At 37.7% G+C, this 17188-nt stretch overlaps 1 protein-coding gene across 14 annotated transcripts in view; it reads right to left on the reverse strand.

The window, feature by feature from the left end:
• Positions 1-17188, reverse strand: part of LOC127850200 (exportin-4-like) — a 76715-nt gene that overhangs the window by 54802 nt on the left and 4725 nt on the right. For 2 of the 14 annotated variants that reach the window (XR_008035120.1, XM_052383041.1), the window contains exons 2-8: positions 10261-10366; positions 9693-9834; positions 9046-9187; positions 6393-6509; positions 4863-5025; positions 4264-4373; positions 3666-3823 (exon numbers count right to left, since the gene is read on the reverse strand). Coding sequence is in view for 13 of the 14 variants with exons in the window: in XM_052383041.1 (XP_052239001.1) it covers positions 3666-3823; positions 4264-4373; positions 4863-5025; positions 6393-6509; positions 9046-9187; positions 9693-9834; positions 10261-10366 (938 nt within the window). In the remaining variant the exon portion in view is untranslated. Of the gene's footprint in view, positions 1-3665; positions 3824-4263; positions 4374-4862; positions 5026-5493; positions 5514-5583; positions 5598-5672; positions 5680-5762; positions 5777-5807; positions 5822-5942; positions 5963-5987; positions 6005-6032; positions 6050-6077; positions 6098-6167; positions 6182-6212; positions 6220-6302; positions 6317-6392; positions 6510-9045; positions 9188-9692; positions 9835-10260; positions 10367-17188 lie in introns of those variants that run through there. The other 12 variants (XM_052383051.1, XM_052383053.1, XM_052383050.1 and 9 more) reach the window with 12 other exon arrangements.

Consider the following 17188-nt stretch of genomic DNA (forward strand, 5'->3'; position numbering starts at 1 on the left):
GACCTTGACCTTGACTTTTCACCTCTCAAATTGTGCAGCTCCATGAGATATGCATGCATTTTAAATATCTAGTTGCTATCTTAAATATTGCAAAATTTTACCTTTGACCTTGACCTTGAAGGCTGACCTTGACCTTTCACCACTCAAAATGTGCAGCTCCAGGAGATACACATGCATGCCAAATATGAAGTTGCTATCTTTAATATTTAAAAAGTTATGGCCAATGTTAAAGTTTTCGGACGGACGGAATATTTGACATTTGACCTTGAAGGATGACCTTGACCTTCACCTTTCACTACTCAAAATGTTCAGCTCCAGGAGATACACATGCATGCCAAATATCAAGTTGCTATCTTCAATAGTGAAAAAGTTATGGCCAGTGTTAAAGTTTTCGGACGGACGGACAGACGCCATATATTAGACATTTGACCTTGAAGGTTGACCTTGACTTTCACCTTTCACCACTCAAAATGTGCAGCTCCATGAGATGCACATGCATGCCAAATATCAAGTTGCTATGTTCAATATTGAAAAAGTTATGACCATTAAAGTTTCGTACGGACGGACAGACTGACATACTGACTGACGGACAGTTCAACTGCTATATGCCACCCTACCGGGGGCATAAAAATGAGTGTACTGAAAAAAGCTGGAGGAAAAAAAATGTTTCTTTGAAATGCATTTTATGAAAGAAGGAGATACCATATACAATGTATGCCGACAAAAGCAAAAATGTTGCTTTCAAATTTTGTAGCCTTATGCTGCATAATCACATTTTACTTTAATTCTGATATACATAATGTTTTATTTTGATTGTGTAGGAAGTTGTAAGGGTTTGAACCCACGTGATATCGATAAGTTTATACATAATGTTAGTTATCGTTAGTATTAATCATTAATAAAATCTAATTGATCAGGTACCGTAGCGGCCTAACCTTTCGACTGACTTAATGCAGCTAGCCTACAAAGTGTTGGAATTTATGTATTGAATCTAAATAGATGTACAATTTATGTGTGTAAGTGGTTACATATTAAAAAAATAAGTGTACAAAAATACAAGCATGCTGTTATTTTACAGAGAAGAATTTCAAACAATAAATTATTGTTCTTGTTTTTCAGAAAGACACATGATGTTTGATGAACCAGTACACAGATGGAAAATATGTTTGAAGTAGATCAATGCAAAATTCATGTTGATCTTTAAGTTGGGACATTTTGGTATTTAATATTTATCAACCACAGGAGACATCTAATTAATTCATTTAATTATATAATTTAAGTCCAGTTCAACACTCCACTAGCAAATATCATGCTGGATACTCATGTTGATAATTCCTGTAAAGTTGTTTGTTAAAAAAATTTGTTTTTTAACTTCCTGATTAGTAACATAGTTACCCGGTATGTATATTATGTGAATTACAAAGGTAAAGTTGGTATTTGGTGTATAAAATAATGTTTTATTCCATGAAATTTCCTTGCTAGAAAAGTTCGGGTTACAATCATGACAGTACTAAATATACATGTATATAGCAGCTTATCATTCTATTATTATAAATTGACAAGAATTCTATAAAGTTTATGTGACATACTATTTATGCTATTTCAACTTGTTTATATGAACATTAATAGATGTACATTGAAAAAATAAGGAACATTCAATTGTTTACTTCTGAATAATTTGATAATTATGTGTAATGAAAAATATCTGCATTTTAATTTTTTATAACATAATTATAATTATGCTCTGAGATCATTACATACTCTTCACATATATATACTTTCCATAACATAGTTTAATTAACATGTTGTTCAATTCAATAATAAACTATGTACAAGTTTCGATCTGTTCTTTATATTTTAATCCATCATTCAAATACAAGCACGATGCTCTTTATTAAAATGTGCTTGTTTAACCCTCTGAATTCTCAGCATTCTACACCAGTATCTTGTAATTAGATATGGCCAATAAATCCCCTCATGTTATCACTTCCAACAGTGATCAGCGCTTCACACCACTTTGATAATGACCCCTGAACAGTTAAATAGATTAGCCCTGATCTTGTTGAATCTATGGAGAAAGGAGTAACCGAGTAGGACTGAAATGTACCTATGAAGTTTCATGATCCTAGGCCTAAGAATTCTTGAGTTATCACTCGGAAACCATTTTACTGTTTCGTGTCACTGTGACCTTGACCTTTGACCTAGTGACCTGAAAATCAATAGGGGTCATCTGCCAGTCATGATCAATGTACCTATGAAGTTTCATGATCCTAGGCAGGGTTTTGTTTTGGCCCGATTTTATAGCCAAAATTCTGCTATATTCCCAATCAAAAAAAGTATACTTTTTTTGAAACCAAATTTTCAATTTTCTAAGTATAAAAAGGGCACATAATTCTGTCAAAATGCACGCCAGAGTCATCTAACTTTGCCTGCCCAGTCCCCTCATGATAGTAAGTAAATGTACCAAGTTCGAATGCAATAGCTTTGATATTTTTATGAGAAAAGTGGACCTAAACACAAAACTTAACCAGACGCCGACGCCAAGGTGATGACAATAGCTCATAACTTTTTAACCAAATGACCTTGACCTTTGACCTAGTGACCTGAAAATCAATAGGGGTCATCTGCGAGTCATGATCAATGTACCTATGAAGTTTCATGATCCTTAAGCATAAGCGTTTTTGAGTTATCATCCGGAAACCATTTTACTATTTTGGGTCACCGTGACCTTGACCTTTGACCTAGTGACCTGAAAATCGATAGGGGTCATCTGGGAGTCATGATCAATGTACCTATGAAGTTTCATGATCCTAGGCATAAGTGTTCTTGAGTTATCATCTGGAAACCATTTTACTATTTCGGGTCACCGTGACCTTGACCTTTGACCTAGTGACCTGAAAATCAATAGGGGTCATCTGCGAGTCATGATCAATGTACCTAAGAAGTTACATGATCCTAGGCATAAGCGTTCTTGATTTATCATCCGGAAACCATTTTACTATATCGTGTCACAGTGACCTTTGACCTGAAAATCAATAGGGGTCATCTGCGAGTCATGATCGATGTACCTATGAAGTTTCATGATCCTAGGCCTAAGCGTTCTTGAGTTATCATCCGGAAACCATTTTACTATTTCGGGTCACCGTGACCTTGACCTTTGACCTAGTGACCTGAAAAGCAATAGGGGTCATCTGCGAGTCATGATCAATGTACCTATGAAGTTTCATGATCCTAGGCCTAAGCGTTCTTGAGTTATCATCCGGAAACCATTTTATTATTTCAGGTCACCGTGACCTTGACCTTTGACCTAGTGACCTGAAAATCAATAGGGGTCATCTGCGAGTCATGATCAATGTACCTATGAAGTTTCATGATCCTAGGCCTAAGCGTTCTTGAGTTTTCATCCGGAAACCATCTGGTGGACGGACAAACGGACATACATATGGACGGACCGACATGAGCAAAACAATATACCCCCTCTTCTTCGAAGGGGGGCATAATAATGCAAAAGTAATGGCCAACGTTAATTTTTTTTTTCGGATGGACGGACTGACATACACACACTGACATACTGACAGACAGTTCAACTGCTATATGCCACCCTACCAGGGGCATAAAAATAACAGTTATGCAATACCAATAACAAAGTTTCCCCTATAACATACCTCCCTAGGAACTGTAACAGTGTCTCGATGTACACAGTGAGGTACTGGGTTCGAGCCCTGTCATCCAGGAACACAGGACCATTGAGAGAGGCCAGTTGTGTGAGACATTGGATGGAATGGGTGGCCATCTCCGAGTTGTGGCGAACCTTTTGGTGGATCTGTGGCACACAAGTTAAAGTTGAGCCCTGTTCTGGGAAAACTGGGCTTAATACATATGAATAGTGTCATCCCAGATAAGCCTGTGTAGTCTGCACAGGCTAATTAGGGACAATACTTTCCGTTTTTATGTATTTTTTTTAAAGGAATTCTCTTCTTAAGAAAACCAAGTGTATCAAGACTCTTGTTATTGGAGTCTCTTGATACATACTGTTGTTTTGAGCACTTGTAGAATATAATAAGAGTAATTCATGTTTGTCGAAATCCTGTGATAATCATACAATTCTTAAGTCAGGTTGATGACACTTTGTACATTGATAGAGGGCTAAACTCAGTACAATAAGGTGTGATCAGGCAAAAAATGTCCTCCCTGATTAGCCTGTGCAGACTGCACAGGCTAATCTGGATCACTACTTTACACACACGCATTGAGCCATGTTACCCTGAAGATGAGGTGTGTGAGGGATGCGTCCAGAAGCGTGTCCCTCCAGCTGTCCCTGGGTTTCAAGGTCACGTTCTGATTGGTATCAAACATGCCGACATTGCGACGAACTGAACCTCAGGTCAAGGAATCTATGGATTCATGTGTCTTCAAACCTCTCTCCTTTGCATCAATGGCTTTTTTGTACAGTCAATTGTTATGAGCAAGAACTGTATGCAAAAACAGTCATATAAACATGTAGTTTGTTTAATTAAATATGTATATGCAATGTGAAAGGTAAGCTATTATCTATTTTAACTGGATAATGCAGAATGGCAAGTTCTCATTGCTGCCGTTACGATTTTGGTAAAAAATTGGGATTTCATAATGTTTCATACCGAAATTCTTGTTCGATTCATTTTTTATTAATGGGCATTTCAGAAAAGTTTAAATCTTGTTCTGAGCTAAAAAACAAATATTTTTTAAATGTAATTAGTCTGCTGATCAAAACAGGGTACTAAAGTGAGTTAACCTGCAATAAATGCTGTTTGTAATTAAACAAATCATATCTGACACTTGGATCATTGCACATAAGCTAACAAAAAACATACAAAGGATACATAGGTTCATTTTTGATGAGAATTCCCAGCAAAGAACCTGCTCGGTGATGCCAAGGAAACGGTTGAGCACGGCCGTGGTCTCCCTGGGCAACGGTGACGCCTGCTTTTCAATCTCATTCAACATTTGCAGTGAGAAGAGGAACACTCTCTGGAGATCACTGTCCTAAAATAGTGGAACTTAACCCTTTATCACTCAGAAGCAAAGTAAAAATGGCTATATGCAATCTGCATTAAACCAGAAAAACCTGCGAGTAACTCAGTCGGTTAATGTTTTATGCTTGGCTGCTCATCAGTATCTTTGGTTTGGGAATGAGGCCTATAAAACTTAAATCTATAAAGAAAGGTCTTTCATTTTAATTTGATTTTCTAAGAGACTACAAACGCGTCAAATGCGTATTTAAGTGGTAAAGGGTTGAACGTGAAGATCACCAAACATGACAACACTACACTTGATTGTGTGTCCCATAATTTTTTCAAAGGCAACATTACCACAATAAAATGTCTTGTCTTATATCATGGCTTTCCCATCTTTGTCCCTTGCAAAGCAGCAATTTTTTTCCAATCAGAACACTTGTTACAGTCAATGCCCTCTTGCAATTGACATAATGCCATACAACTACACATAGTGTACCTCAAAGGCCCTCTTGCACTTGGCATATAACTACCCATATTGTCCCTCAAAGGTCCTCTTGCACTTAGCATATAACTACCCATAATGTACCTCAAAGGCCCTCTTGCACTTAGCATATAACTACCCATATGTACCTCAAAGGTCCTTCTGCACTTAGCATATAACTACCCATAATGTACCTCAAAGGCCCTCCTGCACTTAGCATATAACTGTCCATAATGTACCTCAAAGGCCATCTTGCACCTAGCATATAACTACCCATAATATACCTCAAAGGCCCTCTTGCACTTAGCATATAACAACCCATAATGTACCTCAAAGGCCCTCTTGCACTTAGCATATAACTACCCATAATGTACCTCAAAGGCCATCTTGCACTTAGCATATAACTACCCATAATGTACTTCAAAGGCCCTCTTGCACTTAGCATATAACTACCCATAATGTACCTCAAAGGCCCTCTTGCACTTGGCATATAACTACCCATAATGTACCTCAAAGGCCCTCTTGCACTTGGTATATAACTATCCATAATGTACCTCAAAGGCCCTCTTGCACTTGGTATATAACTATCCATAATGTACCTCAAAGGCCCTCTTGCACTTGGCATATAACTACCCATAATGTACCTCAAAGGCTCTCTTGCACTAAGCATATAACTACCCATAATGTACCTCAAAGGCCCTCTTGCACTTAGCATATAACTACCCATAATGTACCTCAAAGGCCCTCCTGCACTTAGCATATAACTACCCATAATGTACCTCAAAGGCTCTTTTGCACTAAGCATATAACTACCCATAATGTACCTCAAAGGCCCTCTTGCACTAAGCATATAACTACCCATAATGTACCTCAAAGGCTCTCTTGCACTAAGCATATAAATACCCATAATATACCTCAAAGGCCCTCTTGCACTTGGCATGGAACTCCCAGGTGAAGCCCACACTGCTGGTCCTACTGGAGCTGGAGAACTCGTTCAGCAGGGCTGTCAGCATGGAACAAGCTACCAGTTGCTGTCAACAGAGATAGGCAGGGGGTCGCTATGGAAACTAGTAATAGCAGTCTTTAAATGCTAAGTTCAAGACAATTTTTTGTTTAAAACAAGGGATGTGTTTGTCAGAAACCCAATGCCCCCTAATGGGCTGCTTTAAAGCCCTATCTTTTACCTTTGACCTGTAAGCATGACGTTGACCTTTCCCAACTCAAAATGTGCAGCTCCATGAGATACACATGCATGCCAAATATCAAGTTGCTATTTTCAATATTGCAAAAGTTATGACCAAGGTTAAAGTTTTGTGACATATACACTGACAGACAGACACATACAATGACAGACAGCCAATCATTCGATCCGGGGGCATAACAAAACTCCAAAAGTATGAGATGCGGAGAGTAAGAGTTCTTGTGCAATGCACTTCCCTTCTATCTACCTACATTATTTTCATGCTGATAGCTTTAACCATAAAAATTATGCTGTAGACAAGCAAATTTGCTGTGGCTTGCAATAAAAATTACACAAATCTGTCCCCAGGTAAGGGGATACACAATTTATTCATACCATCTTGATAGAGAAGTAAACAAGGGACAAAATTGTCACAAAACCAGGTTTTCATTGTGAAAAAAAATCTGATAAAGGGAGACACCTCAAACTGAACTTTTGAAATGAACAAACAAAATTAACCCCCTTTGTAAGTTTGTTTTAAAATAAATATATTTTTAGTCGTGGCGACCTTGACATTGGAGATATTGACGTGATTCTTTCGTGCGACACACCGTCCCATGATGGTGAACAAATGTGCCAAATGATTTTAAAATCTCATAATGAATGACATAGTTATAGCCGAGCCAAGCTCATTTATGGCTATTTTTTACCTTTGAACTCAAAGTGTGAACTTGACCTTGGAGATATTGACGTAATTTTTTCGCGCGACACACAGTCTAATGATGGTTAACAAATGTGCCAAATGATTTTAAAATCTCACAATGAACGACAAAGTTATGGCCCGGACAAGCTTGTTCTGCCCGCCCGCCAGCCAGCCCGCCCGCCCGCATTCGCCAATCTAATAACCAGTTTTTTCCTTTGGAAAACCTGGTTAAAAATAATAAATGCATTTTAAACATACACGTATTGGATATGTTCATATTCACAATTAAACAAGGGCTGTTTGTGAAACATGCATGCCCCCCATATGGGCTCTACGTTGTAGTGACAGCCATTGTGTGAATATGTTTTTTGTCACTGTGACCTTGACCTTTGACCTAGAGACCTGAAAATCAAAAGGGGTCATCTGCGAGTCCTGATCAATCTACCTATTAAGTTTCATGATCCTAGGCATAAGCGTTCTTCAGTTATCATCCGGAAACCATGTTACTATTTCGGGTCACCGTGACCTTGACCTTTGACCTAGTGACCTGAAAATCAATAGGGGTCATCTGCGAGTCATGATCAATGTACCTATGAAGTTTCATGATCCTAGGCATAAGCGTTCTTGAGTTATCATCCGGAAACCATTTTACTATTTGGGGTCACTGTGACCTTGACCTTTGATATAGTGACCTGAAAATCAACAGGGGTCAACTGCGAGTCATGATCAATCTACCTATCAAGTCTCATGATCCTAGGCATAAGCGTTATTGAGTCATCCTCCGGTAACCATTTTACTATTTCGGGTCACCGTGACCTTGACCTTTGACCTTGTGACCTGAAAATCAATAGGGGTCATCTGCAAGTCATTATCAATCTACCTATCAAGTTTCATGATCCTAGGCATAAGCGTTCTTGAGTTATCATCCGGAAACCATTTTACTATTTCGGGTCGCCGTGACCTTGACCTTTGACCTAGTGAACTGAAAATCAATAGGGGTCATCTGCCAGTCATTATCAATCTACCTATGAAGTTTCATGATTCTAGGCATAAGCGTTCTTGAGTTATCATCCGGAAACCATTTTACTATTTCAGGTCACCGTGACCTTGACCTTTGACCTCGTGACCTGAAAATCAATAGGGGTTATCTGCGAGTCCTGATCAATCTACCTATCAAGTTTCATGATCCTAGGCATAAGCGTTCTTGAGTTATCATCCGGAAACCATTTTACTATTTCAGGTCACCGTGACCTTGACCTTTGACCTAGTGACCTCAAAATCAATAGGGGTCATCTGCGAGTCATGATCAATGTTCCTATGAAGTTTAATGATCCTAGGCCCAAGCGTTCTTGAGTTATCATCCGGAAACCACCTGGTGGACCGACCGACAGACCGACATACCGACAGACCGACTGACATGAAAGCAATATACCCCCTCTTCTTCGAAGGGGGGCATAAAAAAAAAAATCCCTCTATTTAGTGCTAAAATCCTACAATGTTAAATTAGCAGTTGTGCAGTTACTAGTAAGGATCTATGAACACAATTAAAATAACAATGTCAACCAATAAATCACGACTTCAAGTTATTTATTAACAAAAATTCAGTGGGCATTAAAACAGAAAATAGACAATTCAAAGCCTATCAGACTAATGGTGAAAGAAAGTCAGTAGAGCTACTTCTGACCATAGTCACGTTTCCACTGCCGATTAGATGTGTGACGTCCTGGAACAGGCTGTCAAGCTTGGCCCCCTTGTTCTCCAGTGTACCTCGCTTGATAAGCACTGCCACAGTCTGTAGAATCTGCTCCCGCACATAGCTCTGCATGCTGCAAAAAAATTGAGTCATGCTCTGCGAAAATAGGGCTTAATGCACGCAGTTACCAGATTTAACTAGATTTTGTCATAATAGTGACAATAAACACCACCTGACGCCATAAATTGCATGTTTTTGAACAATTTTATAGAAATTAAAAAAAAGGGGCAAACCTTTTGTAATTTTTAATGTTTGCTGATAATAATCAAACATGTGCAACATACACTAACCTCCTATCACAAGAAACATTGCCTGCAAGTTTGGATATTATTAGTTGAATAGTTCAGGATAACACCTGTGGACAAGTTTGTGTGTGTGGATACACTGACAGACTGATGTGTAAGTTGATTTCAGTATACCCGCTTAACCTCGAAATGGGAGGTATAACTTGACATCCAATCCAGGCAGTAACCAAAACTTCACAACTCAGTATGTATAGGCTTTAACCATATCAATTTACCAACATAAATAACTTAACGTTAAGACGATTTCTTGGACGTGACCATCTGTTTTTTTACCTGATATGTTGAGTGATGTATTGTAGTAAGAATGCACGCAAAGACTCGATATCCTCTGTGGACAGAATGGACCATTCCCTTAGAAGGCTTTCCTGAATAGTGGTGGCTGCTTGAAACAGGACATAGTCTGTCTTGCATTTCTCTGCAACAAGCAAAGAGCTTCAGTTATATATGTGAATTATCAGCAAGAGTGTTTATATACAAACATAATTAAAACCAATGCTATTTAGTTAACAGTCTGTCAAACAATTTTGAAACAAAATGTACACGCTATTTTAAAAGAGTGATAACAGCATAGTAGGTCTGTCATAACATTTAGTCCTGCATTTTTGAATGTATAAAATGATGATCAATCTATTAAAGTCTCAAAGTTAATTTTGAGGGACAAATTAAGAATTTGACTTCTCAATATGTGTTTATATTTCTGGTGTTAAAACTAACTTTTATGAACAACATAAACTATGACCAAAAGTTTAACATTTCTATACTTTATCTAATATAATGTCATTGTTTTTTTTTAAACTAGCTAGTTGGAACAGTTAGCAAAAATACTTATTTTATCATTCACCTAGAATATGTTTGCAAAGGTTATATGGAAGTTTTGTTTTCCTGAACTGCAGGATAACTTGTTCTGCAGCATGTCTCTGTTCTGATGTTACGATGGTTGGAGGTGCCTTCAATGTAAAAGAACAACAAATATTTATTTTTGTTTTTTAAATGTTAATGTTTGCGATCCTAAATGCATACTTAGTTGCCTTCACAATAAAATCTTATTTCAGGTCCCAGACAGTGTTAGCCGTAATTTAATCTCATCTGTATCTATGGGTTGGAAATGAAGCCTTTAAAACTTGAATCTATTCAGAAAGGTATTTGATTAAATATAACTTTCTAAGGACTACAAATGCGTGAAAATATGTATCTAATTGGTAAAGAGTTATGCCAAAATCAAACCCATTCTTATGGCAGTATCATACTGGTAAACTCCATATGTGTACTTAGCCATTTCATTATAATTTGCAGGGCTTTTTTTCCTTCTTTGGGACCCCCCGAAAAACGGCCCTTTCCCCTCAGATTTTTTTTTCCCCTCAGCAGGTAAATTTTCCCCCAGACATCTTTTTTTTAAAAACTTTAAATACATAAGTTAACCTGATCCAGTGTAGAAAATATAACATATTGCATAATTCAATTATCTGTTGCCTTCAATTTGTTTTAAAAACAGCAAAATATGTTAAATTGATTATTTAAGACTTTCCTTATTTCCCCAAAATCCGGCTTTTCGCGTTATTTTTTTCCCCAAAATCCAACCTTTCGCGCGATTTTTTTCCCCCCTTCAAAAAGGCCAGGCCTTTTCCCCAAAATCAGATAAAAAACCCTGATTTATATGAACTATTGTTGAATGTGTATTTTAATGTTAAACATTTTGCAATTTATCAAACTATTTTACTAGAGAATAAGTAAAGGTCATGGTCTATAATTTCTTTAATAAAAATAGGTGTTTCATCATTAAAAATAAATAGCAAGTTTCAAGGTCTAAATAAGGAGAGCATGGTGCACCAGGTGCAGGGCTGGAACCCAGGACTACTAAAACACAATCACAACACTATAATGACACGATTATATTGTCAGAAGATTTGTTTTACACATATGTTGGTTTTGATAATCCAACACACAATTATCCTGTTAAAACATGGGTCTAGCTAGGCTCAAAATTTAGGGAGAAGTCACTTCTCCCTAAAGCCAAAATAGGGAGAAGTGGTGACATCTTTTGGAGAAATGGTACATTTGCATCATAGTTCTTAGTTTTACCTATATTTTGCTTCAGGGCTCAGCCTAGGTTTAAATTTGAGGGAGAAGTGAGTTCTCCTTCAGCTTAAATAAGGGACAAGTGAGGCAACTTTAGAAAAGATAAAATGGTTTCTGTTCAGCGTTCAATCAAATCTTCACTTATTTTATACCCCTCATTACACCGTGCCAATTTGTTAATGTTCTGTTATTGATGTATTTAACCGAGTTTAATTAATATATATTTAACACTTAATTCACAAGCTATTTATGTAATAACTGGTAAGCCTCATTACTGCTGAAATAATTTCTATCATAGAGACTGAAATGGATGGTGGATTTCAAAAGGATGCAGTTCGTTTATAATAAGACATGTACACATATAAAACCTACATTTTTCTTCTCTGTCATTGATTGTAAATTATGATGGTACTTTTAACATATTGTTTTTTTCTGTACAGGTGTATCAATTAAAACTTAAATTGTAACAAAACCAGAAATGTTCAGAATCTCTTTACTTCCTTGTAAATTTTAAGCAATTCAACATTAAATCAAATTTATATTTTGTTACTAGAGTTGCGACACCTTAAGGGTTTCGCGGGATGGAATGAGTGGGGAGATCAAATCAAATTGAAAATCGATTAAGAAGGGAAAAAAACAAATTTGGGTACGAAAACAAATTTGAGTACGAAAAAAAATAGGGTACGAATAAAAATTAGGGTACAAAAAACTATGGTACGAAAATGAAAATGGGTACGAACAAAATGTGGGCAGGCAAAAAACATATTTGGTTACAAAAACAAATTAGAGTACGAAAAAATATAGGGAACGCAAAAAATTAGGGTACAAAAAACTATTTGGATACGAAAAAAATGGGTACGAATAAAAATTTGGGTACGAACAAATTAGGGTACGAAAAAAATTTGGGTACGAAAAAAATGGGTCGGATTTTTTTTATTTGGGTACGAAAAAAATGGGTAAAAAAAAAAAAATGGGTATGAAAAACATTTGGGTACGAAAAAAATGGGTACGATTTTTTTTTGGGTTACGAACAAATTTGGGTACGAAAAACATTTGGGTACGAAAAAAATGGGTACGAAAAAAAATTTGGGTACGAAAAAAATTGGGAGCGAAAGACATTTGGGTATGAAAAAAATGGGTACGAAAAAAAAATTTGGGCATGAAAAAAATTGGGTATGAAAAAAAAATTGGGTTCGAAAAAAAGAGGTACGAAAAAAAAATTGGGTACGAAAAAAAATGGGTATGAAAAAAATGTATACAGAATTTTTTTTGGGTACAAACAAAATTGGGTTTTCGAAAAAAATTGGGTACGAAAAAATATTGGGTACGAAAAAAATTGGGTACGAAAAATTTGGGTACGAAAAACATTTGGGTACGAAAAAAAATTTGGGTACGAACAAATTTGGGTACGAAAAACATTTGGGTACGAAAAAAATGGTTAAGAAAAAAAAATGGGGAAAGAAAAATCAAATTTGAAGTGTCTCGCGCGTGAATTGTGTCCTGGGGGTGAATTGTCTTGGGGTTGCTATTAACCCTACATGTACTTCCGGCCAAGCCGCGTGTTTATAGCGATTGCGCAATAAAAAACCCACTTTTTCGTGATTTAATCAAAAACTAGATTTTTCCCAGATATGACAAATACGCCATCGAGTAGATCGAGTTCTGGTCCATATACATGTCAAATTACAGCACAAGTGTTGGGCCAGTTTCCAAGAGACTCAAATCGCAGCTATACCCTGGAGCTTAATGAATTTTTAGTCGCCATTATCATTCGTTCAATTGAACGTCATCAATAGATGACGTCCAAAATATCACTCATTCCATACAAATATTTGCTTTAAATTAAAAATTCATTTAAAATATCATTTTACAGCAGAGATAACAAATAAGACCTGTAAACAATCCCCATATATATTGCCAATGCTAGGTTACCTCTTCCCATTTAATCATTCTTGAGTATTGCTTCAATGGGCCATTTAACTTTGCTGAATTATAGTTATTGGTAGCCAGCACAAGGCAAATAATCAAGGCATCATCTATTAACAATTTCAAGAAGTGTAATAGCAGCTCCAGACTGTTCTTTTGAATGTTCAACTTTGCATGACCTGTTAATGGGGCAACTTATGGCGGGGAATCCTCCTGTGTCAATTTTCCACATCAAATTAATTTTAATCAGTCAATGTCTGGCACAAAGTAAATCATTAAAAGGAGGAGAAGTCACTTCGCCTTCATGAAATTAATGTGCGAAGTTAAGATTAATTGGGCGAAGAAATCGCACACTTCGCCCACTCGCGAGACCCCTGTAAAATCCGTTTTAGATATTGTTAATACCATAGTTTCATCTACATCTACATGTACATCATACGTCGCTGCCGTCAAACTTGACAATTATGCGACAGGTGGTGAGATGATAAAGTAAGAATGAGAAAATAGTAAAGTGAGAAGAGTTTGATAGTTAAAAGTCAGAAGGACAGTACAGATACGTCCCCAGCTACGTTTCATCCCTCTCCCTCATGCCTCTCCGGCTACGGTGGCCGGGGAGAGGATTGAACCTCAACCGGCACAGCCATGAGGGGTCATTGTGGTTTACTTTGAAGCTGGCGCTGACGGCTTGATTAGAAACTAAAGGGTGCTAGTCCCTGCTTGAAGGATACCAAGTCAGGGGATTCTGCAACAGCGACTGGTAGGCTGTTCCAGGTCGGTATAATACCAGGGAAAAAGCTATGCCTGTAGTAGGATGTCGATGTGGAGATAGGCTGGAACTTGATGGAATGGCATAATCGGGTCCTGCTTGAGCCTGGGGAGAGGTATTTTGCTGCTGGGATGTCTATGAGATTGTTTGATATCTTGTAGATCATCGTCAGCTGGGCCTTTGTCCTCCGTGACTCCAGGGTTTCCCACTGCAGGTGATCAAGCATTGATGTGACGCTGCTGGTGTTATGGTAGCGGTTCGTCACATACCTGGCTGCCCTTCTCTGGACCATCTCCAGATCATGAATCTGGTCCTTCTGGTGTGGGTTCCAGACCGTGCTGCAATATTCCAGGTGTGGACGAATGAGTGAAAAGTAGGCAGCATTTCTTACATTCTCGTTGCCAATCCTTAGATTTCTGTGGAGGAATCCCAGTGTGCTGTTTCCTTTCTGTATTACGTTCTGGATATGAGGCTTCCAGGACATGTCTTTCGTCAGTTCCACCCCGAGGTACTTTGACGTCTCTTCACTGGCAAGTATATGGCCTTTGAGGGTGTAGTTGTGCAGTATTGGAGATCATTTTCTGTGAACTCGCAGGATGTTGCACTTCTCAGGGTGGAATGACATTCCCCAGAGTGTCTCCCATTGCCACAACCGATGGAGGTCTTCCTGCAGATGGTCGCAGTCGCTATCTATTTGTCTGTAGACAACGCAGTCATCCGCAAAGAGTCTTGTCTTGGATAAAGGTCAGAATATACTTAGGTAATAGTTTCCCTATATAATTCAATGTAAAAGTGACAACTTTAAGCCAAAATAAATGCAACATTTTGCACAAAGAGACCCCCATAACCATAAGTTTTCTTAAAGGCTATTCTAAGCGGAATCGATTTATGCAATAAAAAAGATATGTCATGTACAATGCAAGAAAGAACTTGACACAAATCAAAAACAACTGTTTTTGCAACTTTTTTTTCCGGCTGTTTCTTAGTGGAATGTAACCTTTTTCAGTGCAATGGTTTACTATAGTCTTCAATTTTATCATATTTCAAGGATTCAGTAGTGAACACCTATTTATGCCCTACCATTATCTCCGAAAGATAACACCCAAATAATAGTAAAAAGTGTAAAACATGCCTTCCTTTCAACTATGATATTTTTTTAGAGAGTACAGCCCTACATGAAACCGTTATTTAGTATACTGTAACCTGAAACTCTAAGGGGGAGGTCGTTTATGAATAACAGGAAGAGGATCGGTCCAAGCACACTCCCCTGAGGCACTCCGCTGACTACTGGGGCAGGATCTGAGGTAGCACCATCTACAACAACTAGCTGCGTTCTGTCGGTCAGGAAGGCTTGAATCCATTCCAACGTCTGGCCGTGTATACCATAGTGGTGCAGTTTTGTCAGCAGACGCTTGTCGAACGCCTTACTGAAGTCCAGGATGGCTAGGTGGTGTTGTTTACCTTTGTCTAAGGACTTCAGTAGTTCATCTGACAAGGTTAGGAGTTGTGTTTCGCAGCGCTGCCGCCTTCTGAAACCATGTTGGCAGTCGGTAAGGATGTTGTTACTGTCCAGGTGTCCCATGACATTGCTGACAATGATGTGCTAAAACATCTTGCAGCATATACAAGTGAGTGACACAGGGCGGTAGTTGCTCGCTTTATACCTGTCCCCCTTCTTGAATATGGCTAAAACTGTTGCTGTCTTCCATATATCTGGAATTGAACCTGTTGTTAGGCATTTTTGGTATATGTAGCAGAGGTACGGAGCACATTCATTTGCCAGTTCCTTAATGGCCCTTGCTGGTAGCATGTCTGGGCCGGTTGCCTTTTGGGGGTTTAGCTTCTGTAGTAGCTTCCATGGGATGTGATTTCGATATTGGGCATGGTTGGTATTGGTTCCCCGTCTGGCGTATGGTTTGTGTTGCTCCCCTTGTCGTGGGTGAATACTGACTGGTATTGTTGGTTCAGGATGTTCGCCTTGTCTTGTGGGTCACTATAGAGCCTGCCATTGATACTTTCTGAGAAAAGTGGACCTAAACGCAAAACTTAACCGGACGCCAACGCTGACGCCAAGGTGATGACAATAGCTCATAATTTTTTTTCAAAAAATAGATTAGCTAAAAATTCCATTTTTGTTCACCTGATTTTTTGATTATTATATTCATTTAACTACCTGTAAACATTAGTGTTTCATTAAAAATTCTTTAAAAAAATAATTATTTTAATTCTTATTATCCATTTAATAAGTTGTTGGATTTTCTCTCGTTGAAGGATTAGTGATAGAAGTTGTGTTTTGTAATGTTGTGTATTGAAACATATTTACGTCTGCAAATATCAGTACTCATTTCAAATCCAGTCATTTACACCATTGTCTGTTATAATTTTTAAAATGCTACCAGTCTTCACACTAAATATTTAAGCCAAATAGCCCTTCGGGCTAATAAGATGGAATTTTGAATAGCCCGAAGACATGTTCAATAGCCCAAAGAGGTCAATATAAATTGAATGACTTTATTGGCCAGGAACACCAAAATAGTTATTAACAATCAGAAAATCTACTTCCATTAGTAAAAACAGATGCATGTGATTTCAGTAATAAAGGGTATTCTGTTTCCTTTTGAAATGCATTTTATACAAAAAGCACCAGGTAATTATGCTGCTTATTGTTACTTTATAATTACACATGTTCTCATTCAATGATTCCATTAGTCAGTTTGAACGGTGTTTGGTTTTATTTTAAAGCAAATTCAATTATTATCATGTTTAAAAAATATCCGAAGAACTTGAAAAATACATCAACCTATTAAAATAACAGATTATTATCTTATTATTACAATGACAATCACTTGTGAATTTCTGAATTGTCGGCATGTGGCTTAAGAACAAAAGGCCACTGGGTGTGTTAATTGCCCAATCTACCAAGTGACAATGTCTGCTTCTTTAATTTACTCCCGATGTTTTGATAAGCATGTGTCAACCGTGAAAAGTATTGTACATTCGT

The sequence above is a fragment of the Dreissena polymorpha genome, chromosome 11, assembly GCF_020536995.1.
Source record: "Dreissena polymorpha isolate Duluth1 chromosome 11, UMN_Dpol_1.0, whole genome shotgun sequence".
In the NCBI taxonomy this organism is placed as follows: domain Eukaryota; kingdom Metazoa; phylum Mollusca; class Bivalvia; order Myida; family Dreissenidae; genus Dreissena; species Dreissena polymorpha.